Here is a 14,957-nt window from a genome sequence, read left to right as displayed (position 1 = left end):
CGCTCCGCCACCAGAATTACCTGTTGGAAACGTCGGTTCATCATGTCACTCCCCAGTTTATCTGGATCTACATCTACGGGTGTCTATGTCCATGCGTTTCTCTCTCGGCTCCTGGCTGCGTTCAGGACAAGGTCACCCAGAACACAACGCACAGAGTCCTTTATGGTTTACCCTCGACTTCTCTAGGGTCCTGCCACAGTGCTCCCATTCCCTAACACGCGATGCTCTTTTACACTGTCATGCTTTGGCATGTGACATTTTGGACTCACCCCTCACCTCCCATCTGGCAAACCTCATTTTAAGCCCCAGTTCAAAAGTGAGTCCTTCTGGGCAGCCTTCTTCATCACAGGGCAAGCGAAGTCCCATGGCACATTGTGTCCTCATCACAGCACTTACCACCGTAATTTATCCACTGGGCATTTTCAAACTGCACGTGACAGTCATTATTTTAAAACAACGTACTGATAGAACACAACAGAAAATACCTCTGATAGCATGTCTATTAAGTTTGGCTCATGAAAATTTTGTTTCAGTTACAGCAGCAGTAATGCAAAATATATTCTTATTGTGGGATGACGTTGTTTGAAAGTCATAGACACGGATGTCTCCCCATCTGACAGGAGGCTTCTCTACACAGCTGCTGAGTTTTATTCATTTTCCATCTCCAGTGCCTAGTACAAAGCCCAGCACACGTTGGCAAGCAATAAATGTCACATCAGAATGAAAAGACCTGGAAAACTAAAGTTGCAGGAAATGGAAAAATGAGACTACCAATAGAAGGCACATTTTGCTTATTGTTCCTTTGACAGCAAAAGTAAATAAACTCATACTGAACTACATACGGCTGCATATGATGCAGTTTCAGCACCATATCGCCCACGTGTGATTTGAGAATGACCATTACAAAAGCTATCGGAAAAGCCATCAGTCACTAATCAAGCACCCAGCCACTGAACGGTGAGTGTCCCGCACTGTGCTAGCTGCCAAACAGCAGGGAACAGAAGCTCTGAGTCAGTGTGCTTCTTCCTCGCTGTGTGAGCGTGGTAGGTCACCCAGGCCCCGTCCTTCCACCCAGAGTGTGGTCTGTGACCAGCGGTACTGGCATCACCTGGGAGCTTGTCAGAACTGCAGACGCTCAGGCTGTGCCCAGACCTCCAGGGTCAGAGTCTGCATCTTGGCAGGAGCCTCTGCGATTGGTCTGCTCATTCCATTTTGAGGAATAAGGGGACAGGTCTTTCTGAAATTCTTCTCCTCACATACAAAATAAGGATAAATACTGTGTTTTACTTCATGAGGATCAACGGGAGAATCTGTGTGAAAGGTGCCTGGGACTGCAGCCTGCTTCCCGTCCTACCGCACGGAGGTGACAAGTATGCTGTGAAGGGCAAACGTGACAAGAGGCGTCAAGACAGCTTTCGTATACTGTGAAGAGTCTTGTATTTTTTGATGCTACCATGTAATGTACAGGGAGTAAGACAAGTCTCTGATCTCAAGGACGAAACTTATAGCTCAGAGGGGAAACAAAACTAATACACCTCAAGTAATGGCAGACGCCACTGTCACCTGCACACGTCCTGGCCGGAAGTACAGCAGGAAGGAGAGGGGAGGATGGGTTGAAGCAGGCGAAGAGGCGTCCTGAGGAGGGTGGGCGTGAAGGACAGAAGGACCCGGCTTGCTGGGGGCTGGTGGTGAGGGCACCCCAGAAAGAACGAGCACAAGCAAAGGGAAGGCAGCAGGACCCAGCACAACCTGGGCAGCAGCCTGGTCATCAGCCTGCAGTGGGAGGCACAAAGCTGGCGGGTGGCTGTGCCTGAAGTGGGAGCTCTGTCACCTCATCGCCTCTCCAATGCCCTGGCCAAAGCAGAAATGACTCTGGCTGCTCGACCACGAGGCGCTGAATTAACCGAGTGTTCAGGTCTATGACCACCCAGGGAGAACCACGCCTTCAGTCCTGGTAAGCAGGGGTCGGCACGTAAGGCTCACAGGTGTCGAGGACAAGCCTGGGCAGGAGGGCCACGAAGTGAGGCCAGCCTGGCGAGGCCACCGAGAATCCCTCTGCACCCTTCCTATTCCGTTTGGAGTAGGTTTCCACGTGGGAAACCAAGGATCCAAAGACAGTTATTTGGCGAGACAAACATCTTCAAGGAACTTGAAAAGAAAGCATCACGGGACCCAACAGTCTCAGGGGTTAAAGATGTTATGAAGTGCAGGCAGGAACTTGCCTTCCTAACGGGGGAGGCTTACTAACCTTTTCACTGGTAGGTAACTTCTCCTTTGCTAATTTTTGGCAATTTCTAGGAGAAACTGGCTGTGGGCTGCCGAGTTTGGATGGCGCACGTGTAGATGGCTGGCTCTGGCACTTTCTGAGCCAGACTGTGGGACACTGGGCAGCGGTGGCACTGACCACTCGGGCCCCGGGGCTCTGTGGCCGAGTCAGAGAATGGGGACTAAAGCAGGGAAACGGCTGGTTTTCTGGACCGTCACTTTTTCTGTGTAAGACACTTTAGAGTGATTTAGAGAAACGTCAATCTGTGATACACAGAACATATCTTGGCCAACAAGATAAAGATCCCGAAAGTGCTCAGCAGAAAAAGCGGCTGAGATCTATGAAAGCACGACTTGTCGGGCTGAATGTGAGGGCCCCGGCCGGGCCCACAGGGTCCACGGCACAAACCAGTACCGGGTGAGGGACGCTCAGACTCACGGCAAAGCGCTAAGACAGGGGCTCGCTGAGCGGGCTGCAGTTCAGGCTGCGGGGGCATGCGACTTGGCTGCACGGTGAAGCACAGGCTCTACATCATAAGATGGGACAGTCCCCTCCGCGTCCATCAGCCACACTCGGTGCAGGGTGAGGTAGAGAAACCGAGAACGGGGATGAAGAGAAGCCCCGGCAGCCGCTCTGGAACGGTGCAGGGCAAGCTGGCCGGAAGGCCCTGAGCGGGAGCCGCAGGGGGGCCAGCTGCTACTGGACACGGGGAGACGGTGCCCGGAGGCGGTGGCTCTGCCTGCCACTGAGGTTTGTGCAGAAGCACGAAGGCCTTTCCCGAGGAGCTGCTGGCTTGGTGACTGGGGCACTGATGGGCTGGCAGGACCAGCTCGCCGAGGCCCCATCGACCGAGAATCCAAGATTACGAAGACGCCGGGGCCCTGGAACCCATCGACCAATGCCAAGGAATCCGAACTAAAGAGAATCTGTTTGTAGATGAAGTTTTCAAGGACATGAAGGAAGAGCACTGAAGAATAAATTTTACAGGCAAACCCGGTAGCTACTTCTCGACACTCACTTGGCGATGCCCAGAAGGCCGTGCCACTTTCTGAGGTGGGCCCCCCTGCAGTGGGTGACCTTTCCATGACTATTTAAGGCAGAGCTGGTGGGGTGTTCTGTACCCTCTCCTGTCAGCAGAAATCTTGATTCTGCGACTTCTACTCATCTGAGCTGCCCCACCTACGAGGACAAATACGAGACCGCTACCTTCCCTTTTAGCCACGTCAGCTCCTAAAGCTTTTCGGCTCTAAAATCTGATTCTGAAAAATTAAACTATGGCACAAATGGCTAACAACTTGCAAGTGTGGAAGAATCAGAAATAGGTTGATTTTAAGTCTTCATGAAACAGAAGGCACTATTAGCATTATGCTACAGTGACAGGTGTTAATAAGTGATAATTTTGAAATGCCTGTTCTTGAACCTTTTGATTAATCTCGGGTAGGAAATTATAGAAGATGAGACCAAGACTAACAGTTTGTGAATCACATTAAAAATGGGAAATACTCCTGCTTTAGAAAAAGCTGTTAGACTGTAAAGCGATGCGCCGTCTCTCCGCGCGTGGTGGGGGAAGGAGCGGGGACGGAGGCGGGCAGGTGTGACGGCGCGTGGGGCGGGAGTGCTCCGGCCGGGTCAAAGGGCTATGCTGAGCCCTACAGACTGTAACGTAAGCTGTGGCTGAGGCGGAGAGTCCACGGTGTTCCCCAAACTCATCTGACCACGGTCCTCTTTTTTCCAGAGGCTTCTGGCTATGCTAGGGTTTGGGAAACATGAAATTACCCATTGTGTAAGTTACAGAGGTCGCGCACAGGCAATTTCATGTGAGCGACCTCTCGCGTGGCACTGGTTAGACGCACCGCCCAAAAGTGACGGCGAGGCCCGCCCCGCCTCGCAGGGGAGCGAAGCTCGCAGCACGGAGGGCGGTGCGTATGTACCTGTTTTCACCCGCGGTGCTCAGCACAGTATCAGAGACATCCACTCACGCTCAGCCAGTATTTGTCAAGGAACTGAATGGGTCCCACCAAACAGGTATCTAAAACCTGGGAACGATTCTGAAGTGATCCTCGCTAATGGTTTAAGACAGAAAACAGGCTCCCCAAGAACCGGAATGTCAGCGGGCTGAGCGCACGTGCTCTCTGCTGAAGGCAAATGAAGGGAACTGCTCATACTGTGACACAAGTGGGTGAGCGGACAGTCCCGTGACACCCGAAGCTGCCTGCGGACGGAGACGCCGGCGAAGTCTCCGGAAGCTCCTGCTGCCCCGTTACCTCTGAGCCTCCGATCTGGTGGCCGATCGCGTGGTGGCTCCCGCGGGCTCGTCGTCTTCCTCCTCTTCCTCCTCCTCCTCAGACTCCTGGTCTTTCTTGTCCTCAGTTGCTTCAGACACTGACTTCTGGCGTTTTCTTTCCGGTTCTGAGGATTCTGCTCAAACAGAAAGAAGGGTAACAGCCGGATGCACGATCCCGGAGGCCAGAGTCATGGCGTTTAGAACGCAGGACTCTCGGGGGCCTGGAGGCAGAAGAACTGGTTTTCCATATCCTTCTTGTTTCTGCACTGGAGATTCACAACTGTTTAACTTAATCTCAAACACATTCGGGAGAGTTTACTCAGGCAGTTCACAGCCAGCATTCGGGAGAAATTCGCATGTCCTCAGAGAAGCATCTGGGATGTAGCATTTCTGACACGGGATTAGAGCCATTTCGCACGTATTTATGTAATATTAATACTAGCTGTACCCCACTGAGTTTTCCCTCATCCAAAGAAAAACGCTTCAAAAGATGACTGTGAAATGATGAGGCTCTGTCATTAAGCACCCGCTATGAACATACCGGCATCATCGGACAACGTGAGTGAACGTTTGGGCTTTCTTCCTCTCCGACGCAGACTTGCTACTGTTTTTTCTTCACCATCATCCTAAAAGCAATAAAATTGAAGTCGAAAGGGCTATCCGCTGAGCAGTTACTGAGTTGATTTCTAAAGGACATATACTGATGAGAAAATTAACACTTACATTGCTTACACTTCTTTCTTGAGGAATGCCTGTGTCTTTATTGGATTCGTCTTTAAGAGAAGAAAAACCTCGGCATTAATACTTTATTAGGATAAAATTAAACGTCAATAGTCTGGCCCGTTGTCTATGAACGCAGCAGTGTTAATTAGCGCATTCTTATAAAATTCATCACTGTTTTCTATCGGCCAAGCAAAGTCTGAGTCGGAATACCTGGCACAGAGCAAATGGAATGGAATGCAAGTCGAGACACCAAGACAGTGAAGATTTGTTACTAATAAGCTGTGATCTGGGCAAATTCCTTAAATTCCCTGAGCTTCTGTTTTCTCATGTGTAAGGAGTTGGGTTAGACCATCTTTATGGTCCGTTTCAGCTCAGATGCTCTGAGCCCAGAAGAGGAGGAGGAAGGGGACATTGAGAGAACCCCCGAGATGTACCAGGATCTGTAGGTCAGGACTGCAGCCTTCACTGAATTCTCACTGTAGCTCTATAAACATTACGATCCCATTTTATAGTTAGGAAAAGGTATTTCTTATTAGCAAGGAGACTTGAGAAGTTCCCTTTCTGGGAAGTTCAATACACTGACGTGGAATGAAGGGATGAACCAAGAAAAAAGGTAGACAGGAGAACTCTGTCTTAAACTGTTAGTTTAAGACACATCATCATCACCAGATTCAGGAGACCACAGCTAAATAACAACATAACTACACAGCTTAGAGTCTTTAAAGAGCATTCACGTTATGAACATTCTTTTTGTATGGAATTAAAATATTATAACATTGTGAATAAAATCTGGTTAAAAGCCAAACATAAGCAGAATGTCTCCCTTTAAAAAAATTGAACAAGCCTTAATCTTCTAAGAGATAAGAAAAATTGAAATATGATCATGAGATCATACATAGTTAAATGCGGAGAAATTATTAAATTTTACGTTTGCTCGACCCTGGTGATCAGAATACATCCTACCCTAATCTGACCATGTTACTTATTTGATTCAAAATAGCTGTCACATTCATCTTTTTGCCTATGTCAACCCTTTAAAACCCACTAATGACTCTTCTTGATTTTATGTAAAAAAAGTTAAACCATGAAATAAATATCTATACATTGTAAAAATTCTGGAAAATGCAGGCAACAGTAACAGATGACATGGAATGTTTCCATCGTCCTACCATCCAGAGCTAATCATTATCAACATTTTGGAATGAGGACAAAAATCCTTGAAACGATTTTATCTTTTGCATCCTGGCTTGGTAAGCTGCTCTCAAAATTCTTCTTCTGCGAACAACAGACTCTTGAGCTGAATTCCTGTCTTCCTGATGAGAATGCCCAGCTCCCAGGCTGATCTATTTCTCCCTCACGCATAACCAATAAATTATGGTTCACACGTGGCGAAGTTCCCTCCCTATTTTGCTTTTTCTTGCCTTCGCCCTCCCCTCCAAAGGCTTCCCTGACTTCGACAACTGAGAACGGCGCAGATCCCAGATCGCAGGGAGAGCTGACAGGCTTCCAGACAGCCCTTTTCACCAGCGAGGCCAGCAGCCTCCCCGCTGCTTCCTTACGCCACACGGGGCAAGGCTGTGCATACAGACCTGTCTGCATTACTCTCAGTCTGCCGCCAGGTGGAGACTGTTCTACCTAAATTTAAACAAACAAAAAACTGAAGTCAGCAGTCTGTCATCATCTCACAGAAAATCGGTGATGCACAGGAGGACTGGGGCCTTTGTTTATTATGCTGGCATGGAGGCGGACTATTTGGAGCCTATGCTTTGCAGCTGCTGAAGTGTACCAAATGGACGTGGACGCCTATGCTTTTTTAGTGCTGTCCTGGCATCCGCTCAGCCACTCTGCTGCTACGCTGGGGGCGGGCCCTGGAGGAGACGCGGCACAGCCCACTGTTAGTATTCCCCAACCCCGGCAAACGGGCTCACATGCTGGCAGATGCATTCACATGTGCCACTTTGGTCTTGTTGTCTTATAATAATAATAATAACTCTATGAGATAAGGTATTGTGATACCACTTTATATGGAAGGAAACTAAGTCTCAAGAGGGTCACGTGAATGGCCCAATGTCACAGACCTGGGATTAAGTGGCAGAGCTGAGGCTTTAATCCTGTTTGCTTTTGTCAGGTCAGTGGACATGAGTCTGTCCTTCTAATAATGCTGTCACTGAAACTCATGTAATGAAACCTTGATACAATGAGTTTGCTGGGTATAAAACTTCAGGGTCAAAGATAAGGAATGTTTAAAAAGATAAAGTATCACTGAGGATTTTTATCATTGAAATCAATGTACAATTTATTACAAAAGGAATGCCATAGAAAGCAGTAAGAGGGTGAGACACATCAGGTGCCACTATCTAAACACCATATAATACAGCAAATTTCTATTAATTTTAATTAAGGGTGATGATAAGAAGGTAAGTCCTTTTTATATAACCAAACTCATAAGGAAGGAAGGAATCAGACTAAAGAACAACTAATATAATTATGCTTCCATGAAGATATTAGTAATCAAGATATTATTAGAAAAGTTAGTCAATGGTTCATTGAACTCTTTTAAAGCTTTTTAAATACTTAAAAAAAAAATAAAGTTCAAAATACTAGATACTGCAGTGTACTCTTCCCAGGTCAAGAGCAAACATTTGAAGAGTTCTCGTCTTTTGCAATTACTTACAGTGACAATGCCAGTATCTGCTTTGCAGTCTTCTTCTAAAAAACGCAAAAATAAATCTCACTTAGAAAATCAGTTGGAAAAATTCTTGTGTGTGAAATGAAAACACACCATACACCTACTTGTTTTTAGCGCTGTTTCCACGGGATGTTTACGAGGTCTTCCTCTTTTTCTTTTAATAATTACCGGGTGATCTTCCTGAGGAGAAACAGAAAAAAAAAAAAGACAGCAATAAAAATGATTTCATCCTCTATTACACAAATACTATCACGTTTTCTCAGAATGAGATTGGAGTTTATTCCTGAGAGTGCTCAGACCCCAGCTTTGTCACTTAGAGAATATATATGGCTTTGAGCTCAGACCCCAGCTTTGTCACTCAGGGACACACATACGGCTCTGAGCGCAGTGCTTCATTTCTCGCAGCGCAGCCCCTTCCCCTCAAACGCCGGTAACCACAGTAGGGACTCAGAGTCACGAGGACGCTGGGATGACAAGGTAATGCCAGTAAGTGCCTCGTGTTCGCCTTTACCTCTGATAAATACGTACGTTCATTTAATTTGAGTTTAGTCCAAGTCGTCTGTGACCAAATGTTATCCCTTATAAAGCTACTGGAGGCCTCTGAATTTCTCATACAGGAGTACGAGAAAACAGAACTATTAAAAAGTTGTATCTAGACTGGCAAACTTGGCAATGGTTCTCTAGAAGACCTGGCTGGAGTACAGGTTGTTTTCCTTGACGTATGGGCCTGGCCCCAGGCCACTGTGATTTTGTGCCCCGCTGGGCAATGTGCAAATCCAGACGGGCTGAGGGCAGGCAGGCTGGAGGTCCCCCTGCTCCTGTAGCCTCCCAGGAGTCTCTGCCCTTGCCTCATGAAACTGGGTCCCCTGTGGCACTCCCCGCAGGCCTTCTGCACACCCTGCTCCTCCCACTTTGTCCTGTCTATAGACTCCAGGGCACAGTAGCCCATTTTCTGACCCGAACTGGGATCTGGCTTGGCTGTGCTAAGCTGCCAGGTCAGGAACCTGATGTGGCCGCTGGGGTACAGCTCTGGGCTGATCCTGTGTGGCTGTGACAGAAACAGGTCTCATACAAATGTGTGGACGAGATGAGGATGAAGAGAACGAAATTAATCAAAATGACACTGATAAAATGCACTGCATGAAATGGTGTCCCAGTGCACTTAAAAAAAAAAGCTCCTTCAACTCCTTCAAAAGTACTCAAGACAAACTTGAGGGAACAGCATTTCATGCACTTGATTTGTTTTCGGGCCTGAAAGAAATCTGAACTAGTAGATACGACACACCTTCCTTACCTCCTGAGATTTTACGCCGTCGTCGTCATTCTGCTCCGCCTTGTGGCCGGCGGTGCCACTGCTGCTGTACTCATCTGTAGAGAGGGCAGAGCTCAGTCACTGCTGGGGGCCAGAGTCGGTCTCACCGCTGCGACACTACCACGGTGACCTACGCACATGGGCACACGCACTCCACTCTCAGGCCTACGCCACCCAGCTTCGTAAGCCGGAGGCTGGTTAACTAAGCAGCACACTTTGGTCAGAAACGACACGCAGGCCCTATGGACAGTAAGCACGTGTGTGCCTGCATCACAGAGGGAAGGCAGAGGAAGAAATGCAGTTTCGGCTGGGGAAGCCGGGCGAGAGGCTGGCTGCTTGAAGGATCGGTTTCTTCTCCAGACGATTTATCGCAGAGACTCCTTACTCACCTTTCTCTTCCATGGCCCTGGAGGCAGTGCTGTTTGTGTTAGGACTTGTTTTAGACAGCTCCTCCGAATCTCCAGAGTTCTCTTCCTACAGGGAAGTCAAACGAGACAAGAAGCTTCTTTTTCAAATGGCCTTCATTTATCCTCCCAAAGTTGTCTTTTTTATTTGAAAAAAACAATTTCCTAGGGGTCTTTTAGAATAGTTTGTTGGAAACTGTTTTAAAAAAGTAACTATTGTTGTTGCTAGTGAGACTATAAAAAAGATAAATTCTGAGGGCAGAAAAACACAAGATAAGGTTCAACTATAAAGCAACAAGGCCACTCTTTTTCTTTCGCCTGCAAAATGGAAATCATTGTTCTCCTCACGCTGCCCTTTGCCTTTTTGATAGAAACCCCAAAAGGAGATAGGAACTTGCAACAAATCCTCTCCTCTGTTGGGTGGTGGAGGACTTCGGGGAAGAGATAAGTGCTAAAGAGAATTTCTGGGTCTCCAGCTGGGCTGATTTACAGCAACGATCTCTCAACGGTTAAATCATTCACTTTGGTTGCAAGAAAGTTTTGAGCATGAAATACTGAAATGTTTATACTATAATACTAATATAACATGTAAACAAATATATACAAATTAAACTTAAAATCAGAGTACTATTGTATAATATTAAAATATCTATGTGATTTCTTTACTGAAAATGATTAAGTTACAGTTTATTTAAATTCCACATAAAAAATTGAAGAGAAAATACAAAGATGCCTTTTAATCTGCTTCTCTCCAAATTGACGAGTATTGTCTCAGGATTCTTATTCTGGATTGGGCAGGGGAGTGATGGCCTTAAAAGTCTGTTTCTTCTCTTGGCTACAACCAACTGAAATTCATGACCATATGTGACTTTCCCTCTTTGATTATTAAAATTCTTCTACTACTTGTTATTTAGTTCATCACTTATTAGGGGAAGAAGAGACTCTGAACTGGTTTCAGTGAGCCGGAAGTCAGCTGCATATATTTTTATAAGCTGACTTAAATACTTTTGGAACAAGGTGGAAAAATATAAATTAGGGAAAGAGAGAACGAGGAGATGGAGTTAGCTGAGAACAGGCAGTAACTACTGAGTCTCACAAATGGCAGAACACTCCAGAAGAGGTATCTATCAGCAAATGGAGAAAGCTGGGCCTAGAACAAGAGATGGCAGAGGCAGAAATAAAAGTCTGTAAGCCACTTCCCTGAGTCACAAGGTGGAAATAAATCACAGGAGAAAAAGGTAATGAGTAAGGCCCATCTTAGAACTACATATATTTTAAGAGTAGGAGGTAAGGTAGAGGGAAGGCAGAATATTAACATTTTAGAATAATATGTCACTGTATTTCACTGTTTTGGTATATCTGTAATAAAGCATATTACTCTTTGGAAGAAAGCATGCTGAACAAAAAGCTAAACAATGATTATATCTAAACTGTGAGAAAATACAATCTTACAGTATAAAATTATAAAGTGTAACATTTTTTGAAAGCTTCAAAAATATATACCTTTTATAATACAGTGATTATTATAAAGATACATAAAGTAAAAAGAACACTGAAAAAAATATAAGTATGCACAGTGATATAATTAGATTATCCCCCAAATTTAAAATGAACATGTGGATAGAATACCTTTGTATCTTGTGGCTCAGTTTCAGAACATGGCCTCTGTGCTGTTTCTGTTTTGGAATCCAGGACATCTGGATTATCATCTGTAAATCGGTTTGAACAGAATCGCAAAGGAATACAAGCTAAATGAAAAATGAAATGCGTAGTTCTATTTTAAGACAGTTGGAGACTATTTTCTTAGGCTGGTGATACAGTGAAGCCAAAGTTATTCTAAATTTATATCATGTGATTTGAACACTGAACAGTGGCCTCGGCCCTGGGAGAGGCCCACCCCCCCACCGCCCCAATAATAATATAAGAAATTTGCAAATGCTCCAAATGACACCAGTGAGACAGCAGGTTCTACGGAAAGGGCTTAGGGCACACAGAGTCCCCAGAGACACTCTAACTTCCTGCACGAGCGACCTGAGAGGTACAGTTTAGTGATGGAGACTACGGGCTTGGTTGGGAATCAGATTTATGTGGTGGAGATGAAGTCACAACCTCTCAAAACCTTACTTTCTTTACTTATAAAATGGCAATAATACTTAACTCACATAGTTATTGTGAATGGGTATAAACTACCATGGATAATACCTAGACGTAGCATGAACTCAATAATTATAATTACACGTTCCTCGAAAACGAGTTTGGAGAGGATATAAAGAAAAGGGAATCCTCGTGCAAGGACCTAGAGGGTATTATGCTAAGTGAAATAAGTCAGAGAAAGACAAATACCATATGATTTCACTTATGTGTGTAATCTAAAGAACAAAATAAATGAACAAAACAAAACCGTGACTCATAGATAGAACGAACTGATGGTTGCCAGATGGGAGCGGGGTTGGGGGGCCGGGTGAAAAAGGGGAAAGGATTAAGAAGTACAAATTGGTAATTACAAATAGTCACGGGGATGTGAAGTACAGCACAGGGAATATAGTCGATCATATTGTAACAACTATGTCTGGTGCCAGGTGGGTGCTAGACTTATCGAGGGGATCACTTCGTAAATTATATAAATATCTAATCACTATGTTGTACACCTGAAGCTACAATAAAAACTTACAAAGTAAAAATTAGAAACAATAAAATAATTACATGTTCCTCACTAAAAAAGCAGTCTCTGATTATCCATTCTTTCTCACATATTATTTAATGAGTATTGATCAGATTTGTACTTTGTATCAGGTATTAAAGTCCCCGCACCGTATAATACGGTAGCCCCCCAACCACATGTGGCTACTGGCATTTAAAGTAATTAAAATTACATACAATTAAAAATTCAGCCTTTCATTCACAATGACCACATTCAAGTGCTCAGTGGTCATACCCGGCTAATGGCTACTGCGCTGGACAGGACGCACACGGAACGCGCCCCGTCACGGCAGCGGCTCGACTGCATGGCTCTTTACAGACCACGAGAAAGTCGACAGTGACGCACACGGCTACACACGTGACTTTCCTGCAGTGCTTCGCTGGCTCTGCGGGGCATTTGTTTATGATCCAAAATGAGGAACTGGGTGGCACCTGGCTGGATCCCAAACCCAGGTGACAGAGCTTGGGTTTGTGTGAGTTCAGGGGTTGGGTCTTCTGCAAGAAACAATGTGGTTTCTAGGTCAAGTCCAGAAAGACCCTGGAGGTGTCAAGCCAGTCTGGAAACAAACCAGACTCCAGAGCTGTAAAGTAGACAATGACAAATGACCCCTGAACAACGTGGCTTTCATTTTTACAAATCTGCACATAAATGGACCCGAGCAGGTCACACCTGCATGGCTCAGCATCAACCAGATCGCTGATCCTCAGCTGAGAATCTGAGTGTGGCCTGATCTAAGTTACAGGAAATCAGGGCCCTTACCCCTCGTGTTGATCAAGTGTCAGCTGATCTACCCTCTAGAATTTTCTGTTATTGGCCCACTACTTTGGATGTGAAAATAATATGGTTTTCAAAGATGGCTGAAACAGGAAGAAATATATTCTAAATACCCAGTTCGTCTTCTGAAGAGGGGTAGTGCTTCTTTCTTTTTCTTTTGGGAATATGCCTTTCTTCCTCTTCAATCTGGAATGAAGAATGACCGTGTTAAAAGCCAATAGCATGTGGATCCAAATCTACTGAAACGGGGGCACGCTGTTAGCTTCTTGCCTTTGGAATACATTTTTATATAAATTAAAAAAAATCTAGAATAACACTTTTGGCATCTAGATTGGATTAGACTCATTTTCTAGGTTTGAGTCTTTTTTTTGGGATTCAAATGTAAATTCATAGAAAACACCCAAATCTGTTTTTGGCTATGTACTGTATTTCAACAGTTTTAAAATTAAAAAAAAAAAAAAAAAATATATATATATATATATATATTTCCTATTTTATCATCTCTGCATTCAAGCTATGTCTTACAACAAGTGACGTATCATAAATAAATTGGTGGTGTTTTTCTCCTCTCTTAGTGGCCCAATAAAAGCCTGATGAAAGGCAATACGTGAAAAACACTCCTGACTATACGACGTGGAGACACCCAAATAATCCTGGCTCCTGCCACACTACCAAAGCATTGTAAGAACATAAACAGATAAAGGTGACATGGAGAACTCTTAGCAAGCCTATTTTATTTTTAATATATACGAAGTAAAGTCTTCGTGCATGGGTGAAACCCCTATGTATAAAATATGAAACCTTGAGTTTCTTATTAAAACCCACCTCTTTAGGATTTGCTTCAACGCTGTGACCTCTTACGGCTTCCGTGTTTTCTTTTCTACCATTGGATATCTCTGAGTGATAAATAAAAAAAACACCTTAAATATTTATTCATTCTATTACTTATTTCAGGGCTGCGTGTGGCAGGGGGAAGGGAAAAGGGGAAGCACGCTTTACAAATGATTGGGATGGGACCCTCACGACATGTATGTCAGGGAGGCCCATGGATTCCATGCCTAGCTGTGAGTAAAGGAGGAAGATAATTACTGGACTTTACTTGGCCGACTTCGCAGCCGTGTCCGCCCAGCGCATGTCACAGCACAGCATGAAGAAGTATGACACACTCAATGCCACAAGTCTGACAGCACCAAATACGGGAGGTGTGGAGTGACAACTGGTACACCACCTAGGGACAATTTGGCACGTTCAGTAAAGTTGAAGAGGTGCCCATGAACCCAGCAATGCCATGCCTAGAGTCACAGGCACACTGTGTATGCACTGGCACCGGATCGCACATGGCCGCTCTCTGTAACTGAGAAACATTGCAAGAAACCTAAACGTCCACCAACAAAATAAGCGAACAAGAAGAACCGGTACATCACATGATGGACACGAAATGGCAACTGAAGTGATGGAGCTACAGTTACGCACATCAACGTGACCAAATTTCAGAACGTAACGCTGAATGAACAGGTATGGTGGAGACAGCTTCTGTGTGACCACCTCTCCCTAAAGCGTGCAACGCAATGCGACATGCTGCTTAGAGAAATATATGAAACAAAGGCAGATTGTGGTTCCCTTTGGGTAGATAAAAGGAAGAGAGTGGGATTAGAGGGGGTATAATGTGGATGTGGATTCAACTGCATCTGTCACATATCTAAAAAAGAATCTGAAGCACATAAATTTTAGGATGTGACAAAACGATGTATGGCATAACATGTTATAAAAATAACTATTAATAACTGAATTTTGGACCTGAACA

General features: G+C 44.9%; 1 protein-coding gene across 5 annotated transcripts in view; it reads right to left on the bottom strand.

Moving 5' to 3' along the window:
• BOD1L1 (biorientation of chromosomes in cell division 1 like 1) overlaps positions 1-14,957 on the bottom strand; it is a 50,333-nt gene that overhangs the window by 1,697 nt on the left and 33,679 nt on the right. For 3 of the 5 annotated variants that reach the window (XM_039838170.1, XM_039838174.1, XM_039838173.1), the window contains exons 15-25: positions 13,979-14,049; positions 13,267-13,339; positions 11,308-11,426; positions 9,664-9,748; positions 9,257-9,330; positions 8,067-8,142; positions 7,948-7,982; positions 6,863-6,908; positions 5,274-5,323; positions 5,092-5,176; positions 4,531-4,684 (exon numbers count right to left, since the gene is read on the bottom strand). In XM_039838170.1, coding sequence (XP_039694104.1) covers positions 4,531-4,684; positions 5,092-5,176; positions 5,274-5,323; positions 6,863-6,908; positions 7,948-7,982; positions 8,067-8,142; positions 9,257-9,330; positions 9,664-9,748; positions 11,308-11,426; positions 13,267-13,339; positions 13,979-14,049 — 868 coding nt within the window. Of the gene's footprint in view, positions 1-2,248; positions 4,017-4,530; positions 4,685-5,091; positions 5,177-5,273; positions 5,324-6,862; positions 6,909-7,947; positions 7,983-8,066; positions 8,143-9,256; positions 9,331-9,663; positions 9,749-11,307; positions 11,427-13,266; positions 13,340-13,978; positions 14,050-14,957 lie in introns of all 5 variants that reach the window. The other 2 variants (XR_005647661.1, XM_039838172.1) reach the window with 2 other exon arrangements.

The sequence above is a fragment of the Pteropus medius genome, unplaced genomic scaffold, assembly GCF_902729225.1.
Source record: "Pteropus medius unplaced genomic scaffold, Ma_sr-lr_union100, whole genome shotgun sequence".
Taxonomy (NCBI): Eukaryota; Metazoa; Chordata; class Mammalia; order Chiroptera; family Pteropodidae; genus Pteropus; species Pteropus medius.
The sequence above is the reverse complement of the archived record's forward strand: the minus strand, read 5'-3'. Positions and strand labels throughout refer to the sequence as shown.